Here is a 26,794-nt window from a genome sequence, read left to right on the forward strand (position 1 = left end):
AGGTAAACAGAATAACTATAAAATATATTGAGAAAGCTATTACGATTTTAAAATGCAATGTCATTATGTAAACAGAACAGATAAAATTGTCTTTTTTTGTTTGTAATTCTACAAAGCAAATACATGTTTCTGCATGGTAATACACATGCATATACCTCTGAGATGTTCCAACTCCATTTTAACCAGGGATACAAAGAAAATACAGCTCATAATAGGCAGCAGCTGCAGGGATATGTTCATTAGTTAAACACTGACAGCTTTGCCATTTTCCTTTTCAGGTTTGAACTGTGAGTTTAGGGCCTGTGAGGCCAGCAGTCCCTGTGAGAACGGAGCTGTGTGCATAGAAGAAATAAATTTGGACGTTTTTCCCCTTGGATTCCAGTGCCAGTGTGTGAAGGGCTTTGCAGGTCCACGTTGCGAGATCAATGTCAATGAGTGCAGTTCTAACCCTTGCCTCCACGGATACTGCTATGACAGTGAGTTCAGTCTGGTTACCCGCTTTAATGTAGAGCAGTCTTTCTGTTGAAGCGTCTGTAGCTACTGAGCTGCTCTGGGGAGAACAGTGGATAATTTACTGAAATTTAGCTTGTCTGAAGCTCTACAGCCAGTACCAGGAGGATTATTTTTGCCAAATGCCTCAACTCCTGGCACTGGGGTTTGTGTGTTCAGAGGGTCAGAATTGCAGCTAATGAGAAATTTTAATGAGATTTGTGCTGTCTCCTTTGATACCTAAATTAGCCAAACACATCTTACATTGTGCATTTGATGAGAGAATATTCAGGTGCTGAAAAGGAGCTCATGGAGTAGTTAGGCAGTATATGTCATAATTCTAACGAGGACAAAAACTGCATTAAATATCAAAGTGATGCAAAACGGAGTGTTTGTTTACTATTAAGTGCCTTCTGTCACATAACCCCGTAACTTACACTTTCACTGACAGATATACTTAAAGGTTTTAGAAGCAACTTGATCATGAATTACTCTACCACATTCTGTCTGGATTGGCAAGCTAAGTTTAGTAGCACCCATTATGTATGGAGTACTTACGGGAAGGTTTTATGGGGCTATTACCACCTATCAGACACTTACTACATTTAGTCAAAAAAAAAGTAAAAGTGGTAATTTTCAGAGAATCTTATAATGCTGTCGGGAAAGCGGAATGATATCTGGAGGTCATGTAGTCAAACCCGCATGAAGCTGGACTATCAACAGTGCTAGATCAGGTCAGGGATTTTTCTGGCTGGGTTTTGACAGCCTCTAAGGATGGACAGAAATTCCACAAGCTCTTTGTGACAGCCTTTTCCGCTGATGCACTACTTTTGTAGTGTTTCCCTCACCTCCCAACCCCATCTGAATCTCCTAAATTGTAACTCAGGGCCATTGTCCCTTATTATATCATCTAACACTACTGAGAGGAATACGGTTCTGTCGTTTGTGCAACTGCCCTTGAAGTTATTGTTAAACAGCCCTCTAACTATTAACCCTTCCCTGAAGGGACTAATACAAAGCAAGATGTCTGACTCAACTTTTTCTTATAGGTCCCACGCTTTAAGCACTGAGAAACCATGTTTTTCTTCTGCTACATCTCTCTCCTTTTTCCCCACATCCTTTTTAAAATGAGAATGATGACTTGAGAATTTCCCTGAAATTCAAAATTTTTACACAAATTTGCAGAAGATCTAATCAACTTAATAGTTTCAGATGAGATCTTACCCCAAATTCCTAAATATATCACTGCCTAAAATGCTCCAAGTTTTTAAAAAAAAAAAAAGGCAACAAAACCACCAAAACCCAGTTTCAATAAGCTCTAAGAATTCTATCTTTCCATACACGGGGATAAGGTGAGTGGCTTCATATTTTATCTAGTAACGGCTATTTCCTAAAAAGTTTACAGATGTTTTCTATATAGTCAACATTGGTTCAGAGATATTTTTGAACTGGAATTTAGATGAGCTCCAGTAAAGTTCTTCATGCTCACAAAGTGACAGATTTTTTGGGAGAGCTTGTCTTTGTGGTGCTTCTGGACTTCGGTTGTATCAGTGGACATCTCAGTTCCTCTGCACTAAGCGCACTGTCTGTAGAAAGTTAGAATCCTGAGGACTCTGCAATTGAATAATGCTCCTACTTTGAAGGACTTAAAATATTTAATGAATGCAATAGCAGCTATGTGTACAGACACAATGGCAGAATAGATTCCATGGTAAACCTCAGAAATAATGAAGAATCCAGGGACCTCTTTGAGGTTAGAATAAACGCAGGCCTGCCAGAAGTGCAATTACTGCTGTCACAAGTTCCTTATATGGACATAGCACTCTAAAGATTCCTCTTTAATGATGAAATTAATGATGAAAAAGGGAGAAGATTCTTATTATTAGCTTGTTTAAAAATGAAGCATAGAAATACATCACAGGTTGAGCTGCCAAATAAAACTCAAGCAAGTTTTCCTTTAATATAATGGTATAACATAAGGCATCCCTTACCAAAAAAAACCACAAAAGCCAGCAAACCAAACAACATTTAACTGTTGCATCTCCTTTAGGCACAATATGAAAGATAAAATCTTATGCACTCTGTGTACAGTTTTGTGATGGAAAATTACTCGTTAGCTTATAAGAGGCCATCACTATTTCAGAAGCTAATAATGAGTCATTGATTTATAATTTTTAGATCAGAATATTTGAATTGTTTAGGTAAAATGCAGTAAAGAAATCTGCTTTCATATTAAAAAGGTGTTTTGAGATATTGCATTTCATTTATTTCAATTTTTTAACATGTCCACATCCTTTAGGTAAAGCCAGTCCAAATCTTTTCCAGATACTAGTCATAACTACAGCTTACTTTATTTTACTACATTCAGCTGTTATTCTAAAACACTCTTAGTGTTTTAGATCTATCTAAATACTATCTCTGTTACAGTTGTCGATGGCTTCTATTGTCTGTGCAACCCAGGATATGCAGGACTGAAATGTGACCAGGACATTGATGACTGCATAATCAACGCTTGTGAACACAATTCTACATGTGTTGATCTACATCTGGTTAGTAGAGAATATTTTTTAAATCAAAATGATTGCTAAGTTTTCTTCCTGCAATCTAAAGCAAAATACTATTGCTAGTTCTAAACCACCACTTAATGCATACACCTGTGAAGAGTTTTATGATCGTGCTTTACAATCACTGTTTTTTTGTTTATTTGTAATGATATAGGCAATGGGAAAAAGAAATGTTTTTATCTTTTAAAAGCAGTTATTGAGTCAACAGGGTTATTTAGGGAATTCAAAAGGAGCAGAACTGGGTGTGTTTATGGCCTCATTGGAAGTGACAGGAATACTCGTTTACCCACAAAGGGGCTTAAAAAGTATCATATCCCCCAAAATGCCTTAAGTACTTCACCATTTATTTTCAAAATTCTTCAGCTATATTAGTTCCTGAAACAATAACTTATTTCTTCTCAGAAATAAAAGCATTCTATCAACTGATTCCTTCATGGGAGAGAAGGAGTAAAGTTTGGCACCAGAGGTGGCCCATGTTCTGTGTCACTCCCTCCAGGAATCTGTCAGGAACCAATTTGTTTTCAACGTACTCAACAGGGGCAGTAAGACTATACAGTATGAAAATTGTCCTTAAGAAACATTCAGATTAGCAGAGAAATTGCGGGTGGTTAAAAAATATGGAAGGTCGGCTTTTTTTTTCCTTTTTTTATTTTCTCCCAGCATGTTTGTGAGAATATTAAACTAATACAATGTTAAAGCATGGTGTAGAGTTCACATTAATTTTTAAATGGCTAAATACAGGTGTTTATATATGAGCGAACCATCTAAGCGCCCACCAAAGATGCTAGAGTCCTTGCTGATACAGTCAGCACAACACAGAGAGTTATTCAGCTGCTCATCTTGTAGATGTCCACTTTGGGTGAACTGAATAACCCGGTGGGTACCACTGACTGTACAGCTAGGCTGCATTAGTACTGAAGCAGACACCCATGTTTAGGTGTCTACATTTCCAGCTGAATCCCATCCCAGAAGCCCAGAAGTGTCTGAGTGGTCTGAGGGGTTTTGTTTGGTTGGCTTTTTTGTTGTTTTGTCTTTTTGGTTTGGTGTTTTGTTTTGTGGGTTTTTTTTAGTACATGCATAAAGAAATTGTACTTCTTTCTGGCAAATCCTCATGGTAACCTGCAGCTACCACTACTTAATAAACTTGAACAGATGTTACATGCTTCAAGAGAATTTTCTCAAATTCTCTGCTCTGATTTCCAGAGCCGTTTCTTCTTTTCACAGTTAAAACACTTTATGTATTGTATATATTTTTTTTGTAAATATGCTTCAAGAACCAGTAAACACCTTGGACAAAATTAAATGCTTGGTATGGAGACCACAGAGCTTGTGACACTTTTATTCTTGTCTTTGAATGCTGTTGGAAATGCATATTTTTTTACCAGTAGACTGTAATTAATATTTCAAGCTCTCATACTGGACACATAATGCCATCTTAAAATCAAGTTAGAGAGCATTCCAGAAATAAATTTTATGCTCACAAGGCAGGTACTGTCCTACTCTCCGTGAGCTTGTATTATGTATGTAGGTATTCCAGTTATTTTTCCTAACTACAGCTGATGCTTTAACTGAGACTGATGAAATGGAGTTTTATATGCAAAAGTTTAAGCAACATCCTTCCCAAAAAATAAGATATCAGAAATGGACAAAATTATGGGTTTTTTATAAATAAACATATCGTTCCACCCAGAATGTCTGCTAAGCTTTACTGAATGAGCCGTAATATTGATCCAGGGGGACTTTTTAATTTGGGAAAAATTAAACCTGACAAAGAATGGTAGCTCACTGCAATTTTTAACACAGTTTAGATTTTTCTTCATATGTCTTTCACGCTTTTGTTTTCTTGATTGATTTGTGTTTGGTTTTTTCCTGCAGTACCTATACATTTCTCATCTTCTTTGTCACAGACCTATGCCATTTTGTTTTAAATGCGCTGTGACACAGCAAATCAGTGAGATCCGTGCAGACTCACTGTTTCAGAGAAAGCCTGACATTAAAAAGTCTAACCTATGGATTAGATTCAGTTACTAACTACAGAAAATAAATGCTGTAGAAACTAAATGGCAAAGTGTCATTTTAGACCTTCGATTTGATCTTTTTCAGACCTCAATGTCTTTCTCAACATAGTTCACCTATGTTGTCAACATTACAGTAAGCGTTCACACTGAAGTGTTCATTTTGATGTCAGTTAATGCAGAGATAAAAAATATTCAGTATTTTTTTCATTGGAAGACTGTTCTTTGGCATTTTTGATAGTAACATAATTTTGTGCTCAAAAAAAGAGGAAAATGAATACAGAATGGGCTCTGCTAAATTGAAAAGTTGGTATGAGCATATTTTTAACACAAGAAATAGGGAATTGCTAGTAGTTTCACTTTGCTGTAGAAATAATAGATATAATTGCTATTCCATATTTATATTTCCTCCTTCTCTATTCTTCTCTATACTATATTTACTTCAACTAAAATTTCTGATATAAGTTTCTCAAATAACTTTCATGTAGATCATCTTTTAAGTTGAATCCTGAGAGGAACATAAAAGACTCGCTCACTAAGTGATTGTATTATTCGGTTTATATGCGACTATATTATTCCACATGCAAAGTCCTTCCTATTGTATTCGGTATCAGAGAGTACTGCATTTCTTCCACATCAAATGCTGCCATTTTATACACCAAGATTCCTCCATGATGGATGCAAAGAAAATTAATGAATTAACGTATATTCATAAAAACAGCAGAAGATCCATTCCTTCCTCTTCTTCAGCCAGAGCAGCTTTAAAAGAACAGATAACGAGATAACAATCCCCTAGAGAATGAATTTTTCACATGTAAAGGGTCTTCTCCTCCTCCTCCTTCTCTAAAAGGTAATAAGCTGGGGGATGGGGAGCAACTGAGGTGTAATCAAGGAAAACTTAAAAACAGATGGAGATCTCAGGAGTTTCATAATTTCTCCCTCAAATACAGTTTTGTTCCAAAGATATATTACAGTAGCCTTATTATACAAGTCAAGGACCAAAGATCTTAATGTGAGAAAGAATTCCAATGTACCCTCTAATTGCCTTTACCTTGGCTCTCCAGGCAGTAGATGGCATTAAGCAATTGGACCGTGGGATGAGATCAGGATAGGTGAAGTATAGAGCTGAATGACACAACTACGTCAGCTTAAGAAGGCTCCAATTTTCTAGTACACCTGACAGTTCCTGTCACCCAAGAGCTACTATACACCAGCACAAGCCATTGTCAGTCATATTAGACCCTCTGGTGGCTCAGGCATAATTAAGTTGTTACCCCTATGCTAATAAAAGTTCCATTCTGCAGGCCAACAGCTCAAACACCTTTGATGCATTTTTCTAGGTGAAGGTGAGAAAATTAGCATTGGTAGAATGACACCTGCAATACATATTCCTCTTTGGTGTTGGTAATGTGGTATAACATAGAGCCTTAAAAGTAGATAACAATGTTATCTTAACAATATGTCAGCAAAAATAGGCACAAAAAATGACACTTGTGTCATGGGTTGACCCCAGCTGTCAACTAAGCACCACACAACCACTCACTCACTCTATCCTCTCCATGGGACAGGGGAGGAAATAGGAAGAACAAAAGTGAGAAAACTTGTGGGTTGAGATAGTTTAGTAAGCAAAGGAAAGGGGAGGGAGAAAGAAAGAAGAAAATAAATCGAGTGATACAAAGGCAATCACCACCTTCCACGCATACACCAATGCGCAGACACTTTTCAAGCAATGGCCACCTTCCCAAAACCCACCTCCCCTCTGCTCTTATTACTGAGCATGACATTATATAGCATGGAATATCTCTTTGGTCAGTTTGGGTCAGCTGTCCTGGTTGTGTCCCCTCCTAGCTTCTTGTGCACCCCCAGCCTACTCACCGAGGGGGCACAGTAGGAAAAAGAAAAGGCCTTGATTCTGTGTAAGCACTGTTGAGCAATGGCTAAAATGTTGGTGTCTTATCAACACTCTTTTGGTCACAGATCCAAAACGTAGCACCATACGGGCTGCTACGAAGAAAATTAACTTCATAACAGCCAGACTTACTACAAACCAGAGTTCTACAAAAGGAGGTTTGTTAAATTTGACAGCAGGAAATCACAAAAGCTGGGTTTGTGATGCAGCTGCTGATGTTTTAAGAAGTCTAGTTTGTACAATCTCTCTGTAGAATATTTATGTAAGGTGTTTATATTGGCCAGTCCTACCAGGGATGTGGTCCTCTTCATTCAGATACGACCAAAGCTTCTAAATTACTCTAACATATACTACTAAACTGTAAGGGATTAGTCGGTCATTCTGGGTGGTGGCATATTCAGAATTTTAAGGTTTCTCTATGATAAAGATTCTCAGTACCATAAAATTCCCACCCAAAAACTATTTTGAATACTAATGTAAGACACATAGTGAGCAGCAGCAAAAAGGATAAAAACACAAAGTGTTTTGCTTAACTAAGTATAGACAGAAGTGGGAACACAGCAGTTGCATTCTCAAGATTGTAACAGTGGAGTGCTCCGAGACCGTCTGCCAAAATGGTTATAACTGAGGACTCAAAACCCATTATGTCTGAGTTGCTAAGACAAAATTTGAGACATCTATTGATTATTCAGTTCCAAAATTTGTTCATATAGTGAGATGCCTGGGCATTACATTAGCCCCGTGCATTGTTAAGAAAATAGAGTGTTAAGTAGTAAAAACCAGACACACAGAATTAACAGATGATTTTTAAAAAATAGAAAAGTCATCTTACTAACATATCAACTTCCGTCTATCTTAAGCAATATGTGATAAATTATAAGGTGCTTTTCTATAGAAGCACCATGGAAGAAGAAGTAATTTTACCTATTGCAACTAATCTGAGACATGAGTAAGAGTAATTAATTAGGGTGACACTTCCTTCATTAGGTTGCCTAGGCTAGCAAAAATCAAAAGCTGGTAGTACTTCTAATACTATTAGCACAGATGCCTATGCTATATATTCTCAGTCATCGGTCAGCCCAACTAGAATTGCCTTCTTGTTTTGTAGCACGACTATAAAAAACTTAAGATACTGAAAAAGGAGATCGATGCTGGGAAGTTTGGTGTATTGGGTTTGCGTTGCAAGGTTTTGGTAGCAGAGGGGCTACAGGGGGGCCTTCTGTGAGAAGCTGCTAGAAACTTCCCCTATGTCTGATAGAGCCAATGCCAGCCGGCTCCAAGATGGACCCACCTCTGGCCAAGGCTGAGCCCATCAGTGACGGTGGTAGCACCTCTGTGATAACATATTTAAGAAGGGGGAAAAAATCTAAGGGCACAATTGCAGCTGAAGAGAGTAGTAAGAATATGTGAGAGAAAAAGCTCTGCAGACACCAAGGTCAGTGAAGAAGGATGGCGAGGAGGTGCTCCGGGGCCCAGAGCAGAGATTCCACTGCAGCCTGTGGTGAAGACCATGGTAAGGCCGGCTGTCCCTCTGCAGCCCATGGATGTTAATGGTAGAGCAGACATCCACATGCAGCCTGTGGAGGACCCTATGCCAGAGCAGGTGGATGTGCCTAAAGGAGGCCATGATCCCATGGGAAGCCTGTGCTGGAGCAGGCTCCTGGCAGGATCTGTGACCCCATAGAGAGAGGAGACCACTCTGGAGCAGGTTTTCTGGCAGGACTTGTGACCCTGTGGGGGACCCATGCTGGAGCAGTTTGTGAAGATCTGCAGTCTGTGGGAAGGGCTCACATTGGAGAATTTAATGGAGGAATGTCTCCTGTGGGAGGGACACCACGCTGGAGCAGGGAAAGAGTGTGAGGAGTCTGTCCCTGAGGAGGAAGGAGTGGCAGAAAAAACGTGTGATGAACTGACGACAACCCTCACTCCCCATCCACCTGCGCTGCTTTGGGAGAGGAGGTAGAGAAAATTAGGAGTGAAGTTGAGCCCAGGAAGAAAGGAGCAGTGGGGGGAAGATGTTTTAAGATTTAGTTTTTATTTCTCATTACCCTACTCTGATTTGATTGGTAATAAATTAAATTAATTTTTCCCAAGTGGAGTTTGTTTTGCCTGTGATGGTAATTGCTGAGTGATCTCCTTGTACTTATCTCGACCCATAAGCCTTCAGTTCTGTTTTCTCTCCCCTGTCCAGCTGAGGAGGGGAGTGATAGAGCAGCGTTAGTGGGCACCTGGCATCCAGCCAGGTCAAGCCACCACAGTTGGTCTGACACTAGTTGCCCTTCATAAATCAATTATATTCTTTTTTTTTTTTTTTCTTAAGTATGAAACATTCCTGATTAAGGTCTGTCTAAGTGATTTTATTTTCACTGTAGTAAGAAACATTTGGCCAGTCCTATGTAAAACAGTGTGAAATCTTGGATTTACATGCATGTAGAAAGAACTCAATTGTTCAGTCAAACTGATTGATAGATCAAACTAATAGATTGAGAGAAGTATGAGATGGGTTGAAAGGCTGTAGCATTTCACTGCAAAAGAAAGAGGTGCAGTCCTCAGTAACTGAGGAAAAGAAAAGGAGTGAAACTTTCTGCATTCACTGTATAAGTAATGAATAAAAATAGAATAAAACTAAATTATATAAACAGTTAAATAGTTGACAAAAAAAGCTTGTAAATAGTAAGTGAAAAAAACCTATAAAATCGAATATTAGCCTCTGGCTGTGCTAATGATAAGGCAGGATTTACCTAAAGTAATTTGCAAAATCTTCTAAAAAAGTTAAAACAGTTAATTCAAAGCATTTTATAAAGTTAAGATGTTGCTCGTAAGTATTTTTATAAGATCAGATAGAACATGTAGTCTATACAACATAAAACATTATTTTGGGGTATTTGCATTATGGAAAAAAACAAGTAATTTTAGCTTCACAGTAGCTCTGACCTCATTTTTTGCTTGTACTGTTCTGTATGTCAAGATATAATGCAAATCCTGTCACTTTAGTATATATTGATATCCATGCAGGAAATTGTCACAGATGTTTCTTCAGAGTTTTGTTTCTGGAAGCTATTATTTCTGTGTACTTACCACATAGTAAATTAAAAAATATAAATTGTAGGTAAAGTGTCATGGTTTAACTGTAACTGCCAACCAGGACCATGCAGCTGTTCACTCGCTCCCCCACCCCTCAGTGGGATAGTGGAGGAAAATCAGGAAAAAAATAAACCTCATCATTGGTTGAGATAAAAACAGTTTAATACAACAGTTTAATCTTTTACTAATGGAATAGAAGATGATAATAATAACAATAATGATTAAAGAATATACAAAATGAGTGATGCGATACAATTGCTCAACATCTGATGATTGATTGTCCAAGCCCATCCTGAGCAGTGACTGCGGATTCCTGTCCCCTGCCCAACCTCTTTTTATATACTGAGCATGATGTCTGTGGTATGGAATACCCCTTTGGCCAGCTTGTCCTGTCTATGCTCCCTCTCAGCTTCTATGGGAAGCTGAAAAAGTCCTTGACTTAATATAAACATTACATAGCAACAAGTAAAACAATATGTGTTATCAACATTATTCTCATAGTAAATCCAAGACACAGCAGCTACTAGGAAGAAAATTAACTTTATCCCAACTGAAACCAGGACATAAAGTTATAGTTGCATGATAGTGTTTTTATTGCAATCCCATATTCTCCTTATGGTTAGCTTTCTACCACTACTTGATTTAAAACACAATTATTTCCCTTTCAATAAAATTTAATGTTATGGAAATAAGGTCTCCAATACAATACAGAAGATACTGTCAATTTGAACCTAAAAAAGCAATGATTACTTGTTTGGTTTCTGTTTTTAAAGTGGCAGAAAAAAAGGGCTCATAACAAGGTGAAATTCAGTAATTCAGGTCCTTTAGGAACTTAAATTTGGGGTTGGAGGGAAGGTTTATGCGAAAGATGGAGAGAGAGTACTATTAAATTTTATTTTTTTTTAACAGAAAATATATACAGAGTTGACAGACAGGTCTGTTCCATGGATTATTTCAAGAGCATCACCCACAAGTAGGTTAGCTCATTACATAAATTGTGAGAGAAGGATTAATTGGAAGGAACTCCGGCATTAAGAACTAAGGTACAAAGTAGTACTTAACTGTTAACAGTTTATGTTACCCAAAAATAAACTAGTCAGGTCTTTTGGACTACCTAAAATAATTTTCTCACTTTGTCATCCACCCTTAATTTCCACTGAAAACAGAATCTCCTGTACTTTCTGCTAAATAGGGAGAAGAAAAAGTACCACCTCAAAAATTTATAATTTATTTTAGAACACCCAGAGATGCTCAAGGTATGATGAAGTAACTGAGCTTCAGGAGGCTCTACCTCCTAGATGATGACAGCAGGTGGGCTGACACTTGAAATGAGAATAAAGACTAGATAGGCCTGCATCAATGAAAAATGTTGAGATTTCTGTGGGAGTGGGAATTCTCTAAGGTCACAATAAAGCAAACAAGATCTGCCACTGAAATTGGTCTGAAACAGTACCTCAGTTTAACTAAAGGTCAAACCACATACCATGAATGGCACCCAGTACATAACAAGCAAAAAGCTCTTAACAGTTCCCAGGTCACATAAATTCAAGTTGAGTTGTATGTGACTTAAACTTATGCATTGACTACCCTGAGTGAATCCCTGTGCTGAAACTGTGAATGTGCTGTTTGACAAATCAGTTTCAGATTACCAATTACACATCCCAGAAAAGAGCTATACAGCAGCTGGAGTTCACTTAAGAAACGAGCAGCCACAGCAGTACTTCTGCAAAATACCACTGCTAATACAACTCACTGCGCTGCCCTGAAGATTTGACTTGCCATCCCTGATATATTTCGTCTTCTACCTATATTTAGTTAAAAAAATGAACAGTGTCTTCATAGTCCCTCAATAAAAGTTTTTTTTTTTTTTTAAGATCTAATGAAATAACTCCCTCCTCTGCCTTGTACTGGGGAGCTAGCGGATATAGCAGTACACAGACTGAAAACTTAAGTCATTATGGGGTGTACTCCTTTATGCTCTAATAAGTCCAGTTGAGTCAAAGACATTGGAATGCACAAAATTAACTATTGATTTACTGACTTAGGATAATGTCCTTAATATTGATCAGTGGAATTACACATTGCCTGGATAAAGTGATTATGATGTCTTATGCCCTACTCATCTAATTGAAAGTTGAAGTCAGCAAACAAGCATCAACTTTCCATTTATTTGCTTTATTTATTACATTATTTTTAAATGCTTTAATTTGATTTTTTGAAAGAAATTGCAGACTGTCATAGTTAAGCCCAACTGGCAACTAGAACCACGTAGACGCTCGCTCACTCCCCCCAGTTTGAATGGGGGAGAGAACTGGAAGACTAAAAGTGAGAAAAAACCTCGTGAGCTGAGATAAAGACGGTTTAATAGGTAGTGCAAAATCTGCACATGCAAGCAAAGCAAAACAAGAAAATCATTCACTGCTTCCCATCGGCAGGCAAGTGTCCCACGACCTCCAGGAAAGCAGGGTTCCATCATGTGTAACAGTTACTTGGGAAGACAGATGCCATCACTCCGAACATCTCCCCTCTTCCTTCTTCTTCCCCCAGCTTTATATGCTGAGCATGACATCACAAGGTATGGAATATTCCTTTGGTCAGTTGGGGTCAGCTGTCCTGGCTGTGGACCCTCCCAACTTCTTGTGCCCTCCCAGCTTGCTCATTGGCAGGGTGATGTGAGGGGCAGAAAAGTCCTTGACAGCTTAGCAGAGTGCTATCAAAAGTATTTCTCATCCCAAATCCAAAACATAGCACTATACCAGCTGCTAATAAAAAAGTTAATTCTATCCCAACTGAAACCACGACACAGACATATATGAAAATTCTTAGCTTTAACCAATGTCAGTAAATACCATGTGAAAGCCTTCTATTGTCTTTTTCATAAACTGAATTTGAAATACTCTACGGAACTGAATAAAACTGTTACAAAGTGGAGGAAAGGGAGATTGGAAGTCAAAGATGGGATTTCCAATGAGACTTGTGAACAGATGGCAAATCAATGTGATAAAGATACAGGAATCATCTGGTCCCAGCTGGAGTGCTGTAGGTTCTGCCAGCAGCGAGGAGACTGGACAGAGAAAATCAGCGACAGCAGGGAAAGAAGTGAAGAACTTCACAACATAAGGAACAGGACAGAGAACTGTGGCCTGTTTGTGGAAAGCATAACCCTAAATTTGATATTTGCATGATACAGAGACTAACGTTTTGTTTGAGGTGGGATATGAAGTGTTTGTAACCTTGAAAAGCATTAAAAGACTGGCAGTGGTATTATAGAGACTTGGGACTACAGAAACTTCATTGACTTATAAGGAAGAGAATTCTACATAAGAGGATTTAGCTGCAGAGAAGTGGATACCGGAAATCATCTGTATTTCGTAGATTTACAGAGCAGAAGGTCATGGAAGGCTATGGGTCCACAAAGAAATTACTCTGAAGTAAATTAAACTGTGAAATTTATAGATCATCAATCAGTCTTTGAAAACTTCCCATATGTATGTCTTTACCATACAGCACAGAAGAATTAAGATTAAATTTATTTTTCAGTAAAAGCATGACAAACCAATCTGTTTACTGTGGGATAAGTCTGAGCATCAGGACAATTACTGAAAAGGAGCTCTCAGACTGTAATTTCACACCCCAGTTTTTATTGCAATAAGTCAGTGTTTAAAGTTGAGCCAGATGATTCTGGGTAGGAATTTTTAAGCCTCATCTACACTGTGTTCTGAGAACAGCATTGTTCATTTTCTCATGATGTGTTTTTGTGACATTTGTCATCAAAGAAGCTAAGTATCTTGCAAATATTTAATTTTTAATTTAAAACACAGGTCCTATTGGCTTCAGTTGAAGATCGTGAGTGTTCAGCAGTTCTGAAAATCTCGCCTTAAGCTGAAAATTCAGAAAGAATGAAAAGGAGGAATCCGTTTCTACCTATAAAAAAAATAGACTAAACTAACTTCATCTGAAGTATGTTTTATTTTAATTTCTTTAGGACAAAATTCAGCCGAAACGATAAAACTAACTCTTCTCATTTCCTTCTTTATTTTAAGTACAAATGAACACAAACAAACGTATTTCCCCTTACTGCACCTCTAGAGCAGACCAGTTTCCTCATGCTCTCTTATACACTGAAAGAAGTGATGGAAAACTATTTAATCCATACAAGTAAAGACTGTTTCATAGTATTTAGGTGGACAGAGGCTAAATCTAATGAATAAAAAAACCCCAAACCTTAATTATGGTATTTCCTGAGTTTTGAATGTATATGATTTTGCAGCTCCCGCATTTTACTTTTAGCATACATTTTTATATTAAAAAAAATGTAATGTATCCAAATAATTACATGGATGGGTTCTGGTAACGAAACTATTTTCTGTTATCCATATAGTAGATGTTTTTCAATCTTAAATGTGAGCAGATGCTACATATATTTGCAGTAGTTTCTGAAAAGCACTCAGCACTGGCCTTGCTCTGCTCCCACTGTAGCTGACAGAATAATTGTTGTTGACTTCAGAGCTCCACCAGCCACGTATATTCTAATTCCAGGCTCAGCTTTTTGTGTAGTGGCAGACACTTGATGGATATTATCCCTTGCCAAGCAAATATTTTACCTTCTTTATGCAAAAAAAAAAAAAAAGTAAAAAGTATCCAGAATATTCCCCAACATTGGATACTTGTTGGGTAAGATTCAGCTGGACAGGGTCCTGGGCCATCTTGTCTAGACTGTGCTTTTGCTAAGAAAGGTTGGACCAGATGACCCTTGAGGTCCCTTCCAACCTGGTATTCTATGATTATCCATAGACTATCTTCTTCACAAGAACAGTATTAAAGGAGAAAAATATCTAGGATCTATAATACCTCTGACCCCTGCTTTGCTTATCTGTTTATCTGTTTCCTACAAAATACTCCTGTTTATGAAAATGGATTCCATCTGTTTTCTCTTTTTATGAAAAAGAGATCTTAACGAAGGATACCAAGTTTCCACTGCAAGCAAATTTGTCTACATTATCAACTCTTCTCCAAAAACTTCATAAAGGGAAAATCATCTGATGCTTAGCTTTTGAGGCGCTGCTGGGTGCTGTTATAATAAACTGATAATCGAACATCAAACAGAATCAAGTCTTCTGATAATCCTTCCCTGGCAATATAACTTGTTAATCCTATACTACCAGCTGTGCCAATTACTGTACCGTGGTCAGCAGGGAGTTTGCTGTTTGGGCACCCTGAAAGCAGCTGACTATTCTCTTTCTGAAGCCAAAGAACCCTATCAGATTTATCAATACCTTCATGCCCTTAGGCTACTTGTCTGATCTTTGGATCGTTGTCTTTGCTTGACTTTTTCATAAACCATATCCAGGCTTTAGATGTAGTGTTGTCCATTTTCAGTACAAGACTGGTTCAAGATAGAAAGTTTTACACTGAAAATTTTATATTCTAAAGTAAAGAACTGAGTTGGTACTACGAGGAAAAATATCAAAATTACTCTACAGCAAGATGCTTAGATAGGCATGGCAAATGCAGCTCTGATTGCAGAATGAATTAAGAGACAGATACTCGTGTTTCGATAGTAGAAGACAATAAAAATAGAAGGAAAGTGTTCTTCATAAATGTCCTTTAAGTTGTATAAAAGTATTTACTTTGGACTGTATATTTGATGGAAAATATATTTATAAGCATAGAGCTGGACTGTCATATTTGCAAGTGCCTGCTTCTAGGAATGCTCCCATTGACTGCAGAAGTTTTCCACAGGAAACAAGAACCAATATTATTTCTCAGATCCAGAGAACACCAAATGTTGCTGCAGTGGACAATTATGCCATAAAGACAAGTTCCCCCTGAAGCTGCAGTGAAAGATCCTTTTATGCTACATTTATTTCACTTCCCACAGACTTGCAAGCCTTACAGTATTTTCACTCTGAAAGGAAATCCTACAGGGGTGGAACAAAAACACTTTCTCCATGTAGTGGGAGGGATTTTCTCTTTTGCTTAAAGAATATGAGATAGTTTTGTACTTGACTCAAACTCTTTGCATTTTTAGAGAAAGTTTGAGTGTGACTTCTACTCTATCAAGTGTAGATTAGACTATGGTGTCTCTTCCATAACAAAGTAAATTCTGAAGGAATAAAGAACAGCCTGTTCTTCCTGTTTGTATAATAAAATGTGAAATATTTCACATGAAACACGTAGAACTGCTAACTTACCTATTTATGTTTGTCATCCCCAGACTAGCAGGTAATTTGCTAATTTTAGTACATCTTTCTAGCAGCTAACCTCTATTTAGAACTACCTTCAGGCTTGCGAAAACTGCTGGGCACTTGGCATGGAAAACAGTCCAGAGAAAGAATGGTTACCCCATTTTTTTTTAGCTACTTGGAAGTTCTGTGATTATAAAACTCTGTTCCAGGGATTCTGACTGAAAAACTGTGAGTGAGAAGCCAAGGTTCTGGCATCCCTTCCCCTTGACTAAGTGGTTATAAAGGCATACAAGAATAGGCACTAACCAATAGTGCATGAGACTTTACATGAGACTTTTTTATTGACTGAGTACATACCTGGAGTACCATGTGTATGGAAAGCTGTACTTACTGGAGGATGATACCATGCTTTTTCTTCGCAATTGATATTTTTTACACTGTTTAAAAGCTCTTAGTAAAAAATCAAGTTCTAAGGAATCTTACTAGAAGGCCTTTACTCGATTCCATTATGCTGTTCTAATCTCACTACAAAGGGTGGATTTTCATAACAAGAAAAAAAATACTTTCTTAATATATATGTTGATCTTAAATAATTTGAGGCATTATTTATCAGCAATAATTAGTAAACATTGACTTATAACTATTATTGTGTTGCCGGTTCATCTATTAAGTCCTTACTAAGCTGTTCTCATATGCAGATTTCACTGTATCACTGTTTACTGGCATTTCTAAACCATCATATTGAATGATTACCTTTTCTTCATGCTGAAAGCCTTCTCTCTGTTTGCATACCCAATTCTGACACACCATATGCCATGTACCCAGTCAAAATCTGTGATGAACTTTGTTAACCGCCTCTGCTTTTCCCCTTGATCAAGATACTGTTTTACTTCATAGCACTTATATAAAAAGCTTATTGCCAGATCATGTGATAAACATGTTTTTTACCAGATTAGATATGATCTTTTTCTCAAGAAATAAAGTAAAATAAAATTAAAGCCTACAAATTTAACCTGATTCAACAGCAGAGAATGCAATAACCTATTTATTAAGAAATATACTTTGTAGAATCCACTTATCCAGAATTTTCACAGTCTGTCTTCACAGACAAATTAATACATATAAACTAGAAAGACCTTGTGGTGTTCGGTGTTGACAGCCAAGTAGATTAGATTCTCTCATTGTTACATACTCTATAGTTTCACTCAGAATATCCACTCAGCACCGGCTCTCTTTTGTTACAAAAAGCTATGCCACCAGATGGAAATTTATTTCGCACAGTTTCAGTCTCTGTAAGTTCTCCTGAACTGGGGAAAAGTATGCAAAGTTGGTCATGCACCACATAGGCTGTAAAAGGGGGGAGGGCTAAAGGCATGGGATAACTTAAGGGTTTTATGAGCGGTTAGTCTCACAGATAGTCAGATAACTGATTATTTTAATGTTACAAAGTCCACACTGTGATAAAAACATGTCAAAGTATCTAGCATGTTGATGGATGGACATGAAGAAGAGGGCTTTCTACCACATCAAAATAAAATATTCTGGAATATTTCTCGTAAGTAATACTTTCCACATGCATACTAATCAGTGTCTAAGTCACATAACTGTATCTCACTTTTTAGCGTAGAAAATTGCTTTAAATTTAAAGCATAGAAATTGCTTTAATTAGACATAAAATTTCAAAGGTCTCAGGCTAGAGATAATGTTTCTTCCTGAAAAGGTGTGATCACAAGGGAGATTCTGGAAATACAGCTGCTCAGATTAGCTTAACAGGCTTCTGAAATGGCTTTTTTAACACTGGGCAAACTGTTTAATAGCTCTCTGCTTTAGCTCACTAATTTAGAACAAATGCAAATCCAGCTTGTTTGCCTCACTGGGAAAAGCTCTTGCTCACAGTTCTGAATTTCATTTTTAAGTGGTGTATTCAGCATTAGCTAATTTGAGATCAACTCATTTTTCTTGCACCAAACATCTCTGTGGACAAACGTTTGCCCTGTCCACTTTTTCTTTTTTCTTTCTTCTTCTTTCTGTGCCACAGTCTTACTAAATGATTTTTTCTTTAAAACAAATGAAAAAAAGCTCAAATCCTTTAAAGCATCTGTAGGGTATGTTTACAATAGCATTTTAGTTTGTATTACAAGAACACTTTTGAAGCAAATCTCGCAGTTGTACCCACCTACTACATATAATTTACATTGTGGAGAAGACTTGGATGATGCAAACAGGATTTCCCTTGGATGAAACTAAATGAGAAAATGCTCTTCGTACATGCATATAATGCGCTCCAATCACCGATTTTCAGTCTGTGGGTTCAGATAAAAACTATTTTAAAGTAAAACCCTCAGAACCCAGTGAGTGTGTATGTTGGGTCCTCAGTGCCAACAGCTTTTGGAGATCTGTTGCGATTGCTGATTGCTAGTGTAGACGTAGCTATACTCGTTTGAAGTTTCATGAAAATACAGCACAAATCACCCAGCCTGGTTACATTACTTACATACTATTTGCTTTTAAATGTATACAATTTACATAAATTGTATGCCATGGAAGTTTTAGGGGATGTATGTTTGTATGTATGTATGTATGTATGTATGTATGTATTTATTTATTTATTTTGCCGCTGATGTTGCTACAAAGTAAATTATTTCAGCCAGTCTAGCAATATTGTTTTATTCCATACATGCACAGCATGTGCCCTCAAATGTTCAAAATGATGCTTAGAGTTAAGCCATGCAATTGCTGAAAAACTCCGTGAGTCTGAAATTTACTTCATGAAGTCCATTACTGCTAAAAGCTTTTCCTGAAAACAGCAGTGATGATTTCTTGCATAGTAATACAGAAAGTTACTTCTATCTTACATCTCTGAATCTATTTCACTCAGCTAGACTGAGCAAAAAGATTCCATGGGCTCTTCAAGAATAACACTGCAACACATTTCCTTTGATTCCCTAAATAATATTTTTCTAATGTATTAGAAAAATTAATAGTATTTTTACTAATATGTAATAGAAATATTACTAATATGTAATAGAAAAATTAATGTATTCAGTGATGATGCTAAAGCAAGCTAGCCAACAAGTGGAAAAAGAAAGGCAATAAATGCACATGACATGCTACATGACAGTAAAGAGGAGCAAATAACAGAAAAGTAAGATGAAAGCCTTGAAATAATATTTCTGCTACACTGCAGTATCATATAAGCAAAAATATCAATATGTAATACAGAAAAAAATTAATTGATAGGGACCATTACCATGTCAGGCAAATTTTATATTTTGGCAGATATAGTTCCAAAAAAGTAAAGAAGATGTCCTTTAAAATATTTTTAAATTAGCCCATATCTTGTAGTACTTTTTATTTCTTTATTCATTATAATTTGTCCCCTAACCTATTTCTCTTATGACAATGGAAAAGAGGGAGCAGAAGACAACCCCTGGCAATTTAGCAGGCCTTATACTGCATTTGGCACTGAGTTACTTGTCATAAGAGCCCGTTGTTTTTATTTCCGTGTCTTGTCTACCTTCTTTCAAAGAGAACCTTTAAAACCAAACTATATTAGAGATACACTCTGGTTGTATATACTCTGTTTTATTTGGATAACATAAAACCCCAAAATATGCTGAGATCCTGCCCAGAAAAAGTAATTTTCAAGATTAATTTCTAATAGTTTATTCTTTTACAAAAGGACTGACTCTGATAGCACTAGGAAAACATTGCATTCATTCAGTGAGTAATCATGCTAATTGATTTCTGTAGGACTATTAGGGAATTGTAAAACAGATTACATCAGATTTGGGTTTGACCGAAATCAAAACTCTTGACCAAAATTTGCTATCAAAATAATTTCCTCATTACTCTCCCTTATTAAGTTCTTCTTCAAGTTCCGCCTTCATACTTGGTTTTCACTGCCATTTAGTGGTCCAGAGTAAGGGCTATTTGCAGCCCTATGCAGGGACACACTTGCAGGTATGGCCAGTCAGAACATGGAGTTAGCCAGAAGCTTTCTGAAGCACTAATTACATATTAATTTGCTTCTTTAAAAATAATTAGTAATAGGCATCTGCATCACCTTCTGGATCTGTTATTAAAAAGAAAGCTTTTTTAGAGTTCTCTACTAACATTTTGAATAATTTCTGAATCTGTTTATACTAAGGCAAAGAGTTGATATATCCCATAAGTATCTTCTTAGGTTTGTTTCAGTACAGTTTCAACACCAGCCAGAAATTCCCTGAACATTTCAACAAACTGTGTTTCTTCCCAGATTAATTCTGTTCCAGTCAGACATCATATCCCTCGTATTTCAGTACACATTTCTAGTACTCTTTTCCAGGTTCATTTGTAGAGAACTATGTTTCTATTTATAGGCAAAATAGATTACCTGAAACAAAAACTTCACCATCTTAATGTCGATTCATTAACTTCCTCTAACATAGTAAATTGAACAATGTCAGAGTTTATTCCCTAGCTTTAAGATCAAATGGCCTGGGACATCTTTTTCTTTAAGCATTTTTAGCAACCAAAACAGGGTGGCTGTGTTCTGGTCACTAATGAATGTGCATATAACTAGTCAATAATTGATTCCTGGTTCCATTTCTCCCATTTTGTCCTTGGAAGCTCTCAGCACAAGAGGACACCATGCTTCTTCATTTGTTTCTGAGAAGCACCTGCCACATTCTGAGGCACAAAATTATAAAAATGCATTTAACCTTCCACGCTTGCCATTTACGTCACAATCATGAATGGTATCTTATGTCAAAACCAACACCTCTGAATAGCTAAATTGTTAGGCTACTATTATTCAGTCAAATAATACTGTAAAATATTTACCACTGTATACAAAAATACTATTTTCATGGCAGGATATTAAGAATTATCACCAAGCAGCCAGTTTTTAAAGACTTTTTTATAAATTGTTATTGTTTTAATCTATTTTGACTCTTATAGCAGGCCTAAGTTCTACCAATGGTATGATTCACTAATCCAATATGGTCAGCAGTTGGATAAAGAGCTTGTGCCTGCAGTTCATCCCAGAAGTTTGTAAAACAGACAGCTTCACTCAAATTCCTCAAACATAAAAAACCCACTTTACTCATTTTGTGATCTCAATTTGCTTGCTTTTCTTGTTATTCACTGGAGATTTTAAGTTGCATGTTTGTGCTTTAAAACCATTTACCTTCTAAGAATTCTTTCCGTATGGTTTACACTTGTGTTGTTTCATCTATAGTCCATGACTTGACTTTTAATTTTGCCAGTTACTTATTACGTACAGCATCTGTGTATCATGAACCTGATCCTTATCTTTTGAGATAAGCACTACCTCACTGAAATAGCTGTGGTAATTTTTAACGTAAAAAGCAAACAAAATTTCATTCATCTCACTAGTGCTACATATATAATACTGGATACATTGCTCTTACAATTTCTTGTCATCATCTGCTGAGTAACATCCTGCCGAGATTTCACCAATACAGAAAGAAATCCTATAGGAACAATTCAGATGTTTCTATTCTGTCAATGATAACTTCAGCAAATCTGGAAAAGTTATTTAATGTCTGCTGCTGGGTCCCTCTTCCAGTCAAATGGCAAAACTGCTTGATATGATGGTAAGATTTAAAGTCCCATCATTTTTAATTACGGTTTTCATTAAATACTGAATTTGACAAATACTCATTCACACATGCTTAATGGAACCATGGTGTGTCTGGAGAGGAACATAAATGACTGAGATACGAGAGGAAACGTAAAGTACTTCTTTGCATTCCACCTATGTTTTCTCCCGTGTTTTCAAATGATTGTCCTTCTAATTGGGGAAATACCAATTAATACTAAGGTTTTTATTAAGGAATTACTAGACTTTCTCTAGGGGGAACAAAAGATAAAAAAAAAAGAACATATCAGATAATTCATCTTAACTCCCCTTGAGGTGAAACCAAGAAGCAACAAAACTTGGAAAGAATTTATGAATTTTATCGTATTTTTTATTTAATGAATAAAAAGAACAGGTTCACTGACTTGGTAGCAGATGAGAGACTGGGAGTTTTGCCAACAAAGCATCCAAGCCAGCTGAGACCGATGCACTCAGCAGCACTACAAAGAAGCAGCAAGTGACAGTAGTGGGAGACTCCCTGACGCGGAGGGAGGCCCCCATCTGCCAATGTTACCTGCTGTCTAGTGAGGATTGCTGCTTTCCAAGGGCTTGGATTTGGAACATTGTGGTGAGGCTACCAAGGCTTGTCCAGCCAGGACCTATCACCGGTCATACCGGTGATATGGCCAGTGCAGACCTGGAACATACCACAGGTGACTGCATGTCTCCAGGAGTATGATGAAGGGCATGGGGGCCTTGATGTTTTTCTCCCTGATCCTGCCAGTGAGAGAACAGCCTTGAGGAGGCATGATCAAATCCTGTTGGTTAACAACAGGTTACATAGCTGACATTGATAACAGGGTTTCATCTTTTAGGACCATGGGATCTTTTCTCAGGATTGAGGCTAGGAAGAGATGGCATCCACTCAATCAACTGGGGCAAAAGTATCTTTGACAACAGGTTGGCCAACAAAAATCAATGAACAAGTGATGTTGTCAAGCAAAGCGTGGGGGTGATGTAGACACAAGGCCTCCTGATCAACAGACTAGGGCTTCAAAGGCACCTCCTCAGTCTGTGCACAAAAATAAGGAGATGCCAGAAGAGGACAGCATTATGAAGGAAAGTATTGTACCTTTTCTAAGAAATGAGCACAACTGGGTGCCCATCTGAAATACATCAGCAAGTAAAGAAGACAGAGCCAGACTCTTCTCAGTACACAGTGGTGCCCAGTCAAAGAGACAAAGGGCACAAACTGAAACACTGGAAAGTCTACTTAAATGTAAGGAAAATCTTTTATACTGTAAAGATGACCGAATGCTGGAACAGGTTGCCTAGATGTGAAGTATCCATCCTTGGATATATTGAAAACCCAGCTGGACAAGGTTCTCAGTAGCCTGCTATAGTTGACCCTGCTGTGAGCAGTGGGTGTGAACTAGATAATCTTCCAGTGTCTACTGTTTTATGGTTCTGTAATAAAAAAGCTTGATTCCTGTATCTGATCCAACCACTTGCAGTTTAATACATACCTTTCACTACAGTGATATAAATTTACATGGGAATGGTGTAAAGGTATGGGAAAACCAAATAATAGAAGCCTAGAATTACACTGCAGATACATTACACATTAAGTATTGATCAAAAGGTGGTTCACATCTGTAGAAATCACTTAGGTGGAAAAAATTATATTGACAGAATGTGACACTAAATATCCCCATGTGAAAATGCAGCAGTAGTTTATTTAACAACCACTTCACTTGGGTGTAAATGAGTATACAAGGATAGGAAGCTCAGGTTTTTGGTCCAATCTTAGAGTAAAAACCATTTAAGATTGACTTGTGCCAGGATAGGATCAGACTTTTACTTACTAATGAAAGATTACAGATGACTTTAGATCACAGTTCCATACTTTTCTTACTTAAACAAAAATTACTCTGTAAACAGACCTTCCTAAATTTAGTTATATGGATACTTTACTGAAAGTCTGTAGTAGTTTATGTGGTATTGACCCACATAATAAGGGGACTTTCTACGTAAATACAGTAATTGTTAATCAGAGTACAATACTTCAGAAATGGAAGCTAAGAAAAGAGAAGTTCTGTCTTTTTCACTCATGTGTCATAGCACACAAGCAGCACAGAGCAACAGAAAACTGGTGAAACAACAGGACCTGAGGCTTGGCTGCAAACAATATAGATGTTTTGGGGCAGGGGCTTGCTATTTTGGACTAGTTCTAGCATAGTGAGCATAGTCCTGTGGACTAAGTACTCATTACTGGTTGGAGAGCAGGTGCGCTCTTGAAGCACAGCCTCTGGTTCAGTTTCTTTCAAACGTAAACAGAGACCATTGTGTGATGTGAGGCAAAGCACAGTTAAGTGAGGACAATTGAGAAATTCATGTCAAAAGTATAGTCCTGATCTAAACTAAAACACTAATGAGTCTGAACCTTATGGACCCTGAGAAACATACGGACACATGGTTGTTTTTAAGTTATTTGGGCCAATAGATTCATAAAGGACAAGTCTTCCGCAACAGCAGTTTGTGATCTCAGTATGGATGACAGCTTGGAAATCTCTGACTTTAAGTCTGTCCCTCATTAGTCAGCTGAGATACTCAAATTACGTGTAAGTGTACTGATTGCCTATAAATGTTCTCCATATGTTTGCCTGGTTTTGTGCCCACTAGAAAATCAGTGGTCCATTTAACAGAGCCAGACAAAACGTGCCAAGTGATTGAAATATTTTAACTCTTACTGGCCTATAACAGTGCATCTCATACCAGATCGCATATGGCAAACATAAATGAAACTCAGTATTCACGCTTCAAAAAAATTCTGTTTATTGTCCCAAGCTCTAAAAGACACCAGAGCAAGGAGACTAAATTTAGACAGTTCTTACTGACAATCTGCCTATTGGCAGAGGTATACTATGGAACTGAATTGAACCATGAAGGAACCAGCTAGTTGTTAGCACTACACTGCCAGATATCAAAGAAAGTGCATTTTCTTTTAAAGGTGAATGACTAGATGCTGTAGGTAGCTTTGCTGTGTGACAAGCTTGACTTATATCTTGGTGTCACATCTGTCTCAATGATGTACTTCAGTTAATGATATGAAATGGAAGCCTAGTAAGGAGGTACTTCCATTTTCTTGATTCTGAGTACTAAGGATAAAGATATTTTGTTTCTTAATACATCTCGATGCATCACGTGCCTGGCTATTCCAGTTTCATCCAAATGCAATCACTGAGATACAGAAATAATGAAGGGGAAAAAAAAGGGCTGTTGTTGGATTGCAAAAGTTTTCAACAGGTCATAAACAACAACTTTGTAGTTTATGAATACATATACTACTCTACCTTAATTACAACACAACTGTATGAGACATTTCTAAAATATCACCTCCTCTTTCATCCTGTCCCTGGCAATTTTCACACTTCTTGACCCTACTTCTAGGCTTGATTCTTGTTTTGGTAACATACCCCCAATGCTTAGCACTGCTTTATCCTTACGTATAGAATCCTTAAAATTCAGTTCTTTACTGTCCTGTATAATGTCACAATTTATTCATGTGAACATAAGTCCCTCCCATTTGGCTGTTTAGGCATTGAGAAAGCAAACACACTTCTCTTCAGTATATCTGTGCTTTTCATGAGGAAAGGAGTACACAAAAGGCAGCTTGACATATTTCTGGAAAAATTAAACATGAGCACAAAGTCATTGTCTCCTACAAAGATTTTGTGTGTGTATGTGTATATGTACAGTTACTTTTTATTATTCTGTAATTGCTTACTAACAGAATGGTCATTCTGAAAAAAAATGTTTTCTTAATTTAAAAAACTTAGTTTTTTTAAAAATTTTAGATAAAGATTCCAGTCTGCTTCTCATCTTAATTTTTAAATGAAAACACTCTTAATTATGAATTAAGGGTTTCTATTCTAAATAAGCACCATCCTGTTTGCATTATAAAATTGAGACCTCCTTCCTCATCTATTATTGAGTACAATGGCGGCAGCTAATCCAGAATAGTGCTTATGCTGGCTTTTTCCATACATATCAGTAAACAAACATTCTTTATTCTTGTTCAGAGTATGCATGTTTAATGAAACACCAAAGCAGCAAGATGTTCTGGTACACTTCATTGTCTCATGATTTCTCAATGTACGGAATGTTACAGAGCTCTACTTTGTTTTCTTTTGCTGTGTTATCTTTCTGAAGATTATATTATATTCATAATATATATTATATTCATAAATATATAATATAAATATTATACACATTATGCAAATGAAAATAAGAGCAGAGGCAATTCTTGAAATCATTTTGATTTTTAAATAACTTTCAATGTTCAGTGTTCTTAAGCAGTGACATTTTCTAGCTCTGTATACGCTTTACAGAAACAATTATTTAATCAGAGAAAAAGATCTTATTAACATTTGTATTTTAAACAATTCTACGACTATCCACTTACTTTTTAAAACATCTGATTCAAATAAGCTGGTCCAATCTTTTCCCACTAAGTTGCAGTCTTGAATTTCCACCAGTCTTTGTCTTACCTTTAGCTCTTGGTACACAATTTTTGTAAAGTAACTCATTCATCTTATGACTAAACCAGCCTGTGCATACCTTCTTTAGGCCTATGATGGCCTGTCAGTTGTTACTAATGGGAAAGTAAGTTACACCCTTTCCATGCTGGAGTAAATTGACTCCACTTTGATGGCAAGCAAAATCCAAGTGAAAATTCTTATGCTGGCCTTCTACGGTGTCCCCTTTTTGGAAAGCTCAGTCTCAAGTCTGGGTCAGCACCATAAAATAATTGGTCCTTAATATATTAAGCTTCTGTCTCAGTAACGGAAGAATCCAGTATGGAACTCAACTTACTCAGTTTTTACTTTATAACCAGAGGGCTAAGAGCTTTGGGCCTTTTAATACATGCTTGTACAGTGATAATACACTTTTTAAAAGAA

At 37.0% G+C, this 26,794-nt stretch overlaps 1 protein-coding gene across 1 annotated transcript in view; it reads left to right on the forward strand.

The window, feature by feature from the left end:
• Nucleotides 1–26,794, forward strand: part of EYS (eyes shut homolog) — an 884,174-nt gene that overhangs the window by 299,057 nt on the left and 558,323 nt on the right. Inside the window, exons 20-21 of the mRNA XM_063330257.1 lie at nt 279–476; nt 2,917–3,038. Of these exons, the coding sequence (XP_063186327.1) occupies nt 279–476; nt 2,917–3,038 (320 nt within the window). The remainder of the gene's footprint in view (nt 1–278; nt 477–2,916; nt 3,039–26,794) is intronic.

Source organism: Chroicocephalus ridibundus, chromosome 3 (genome assembly GCF_963924245.1).
Source record: "Chroicocephalus ridibundus chromosome 3, bChrRid1.1, whole genome shotgun sequence".
NCBI lineage: Eukaryota > Metazoa > Chordata > Aves > Charadriiformes > Laridae > Chroicocephalus > Chroicocephalus ridibundus.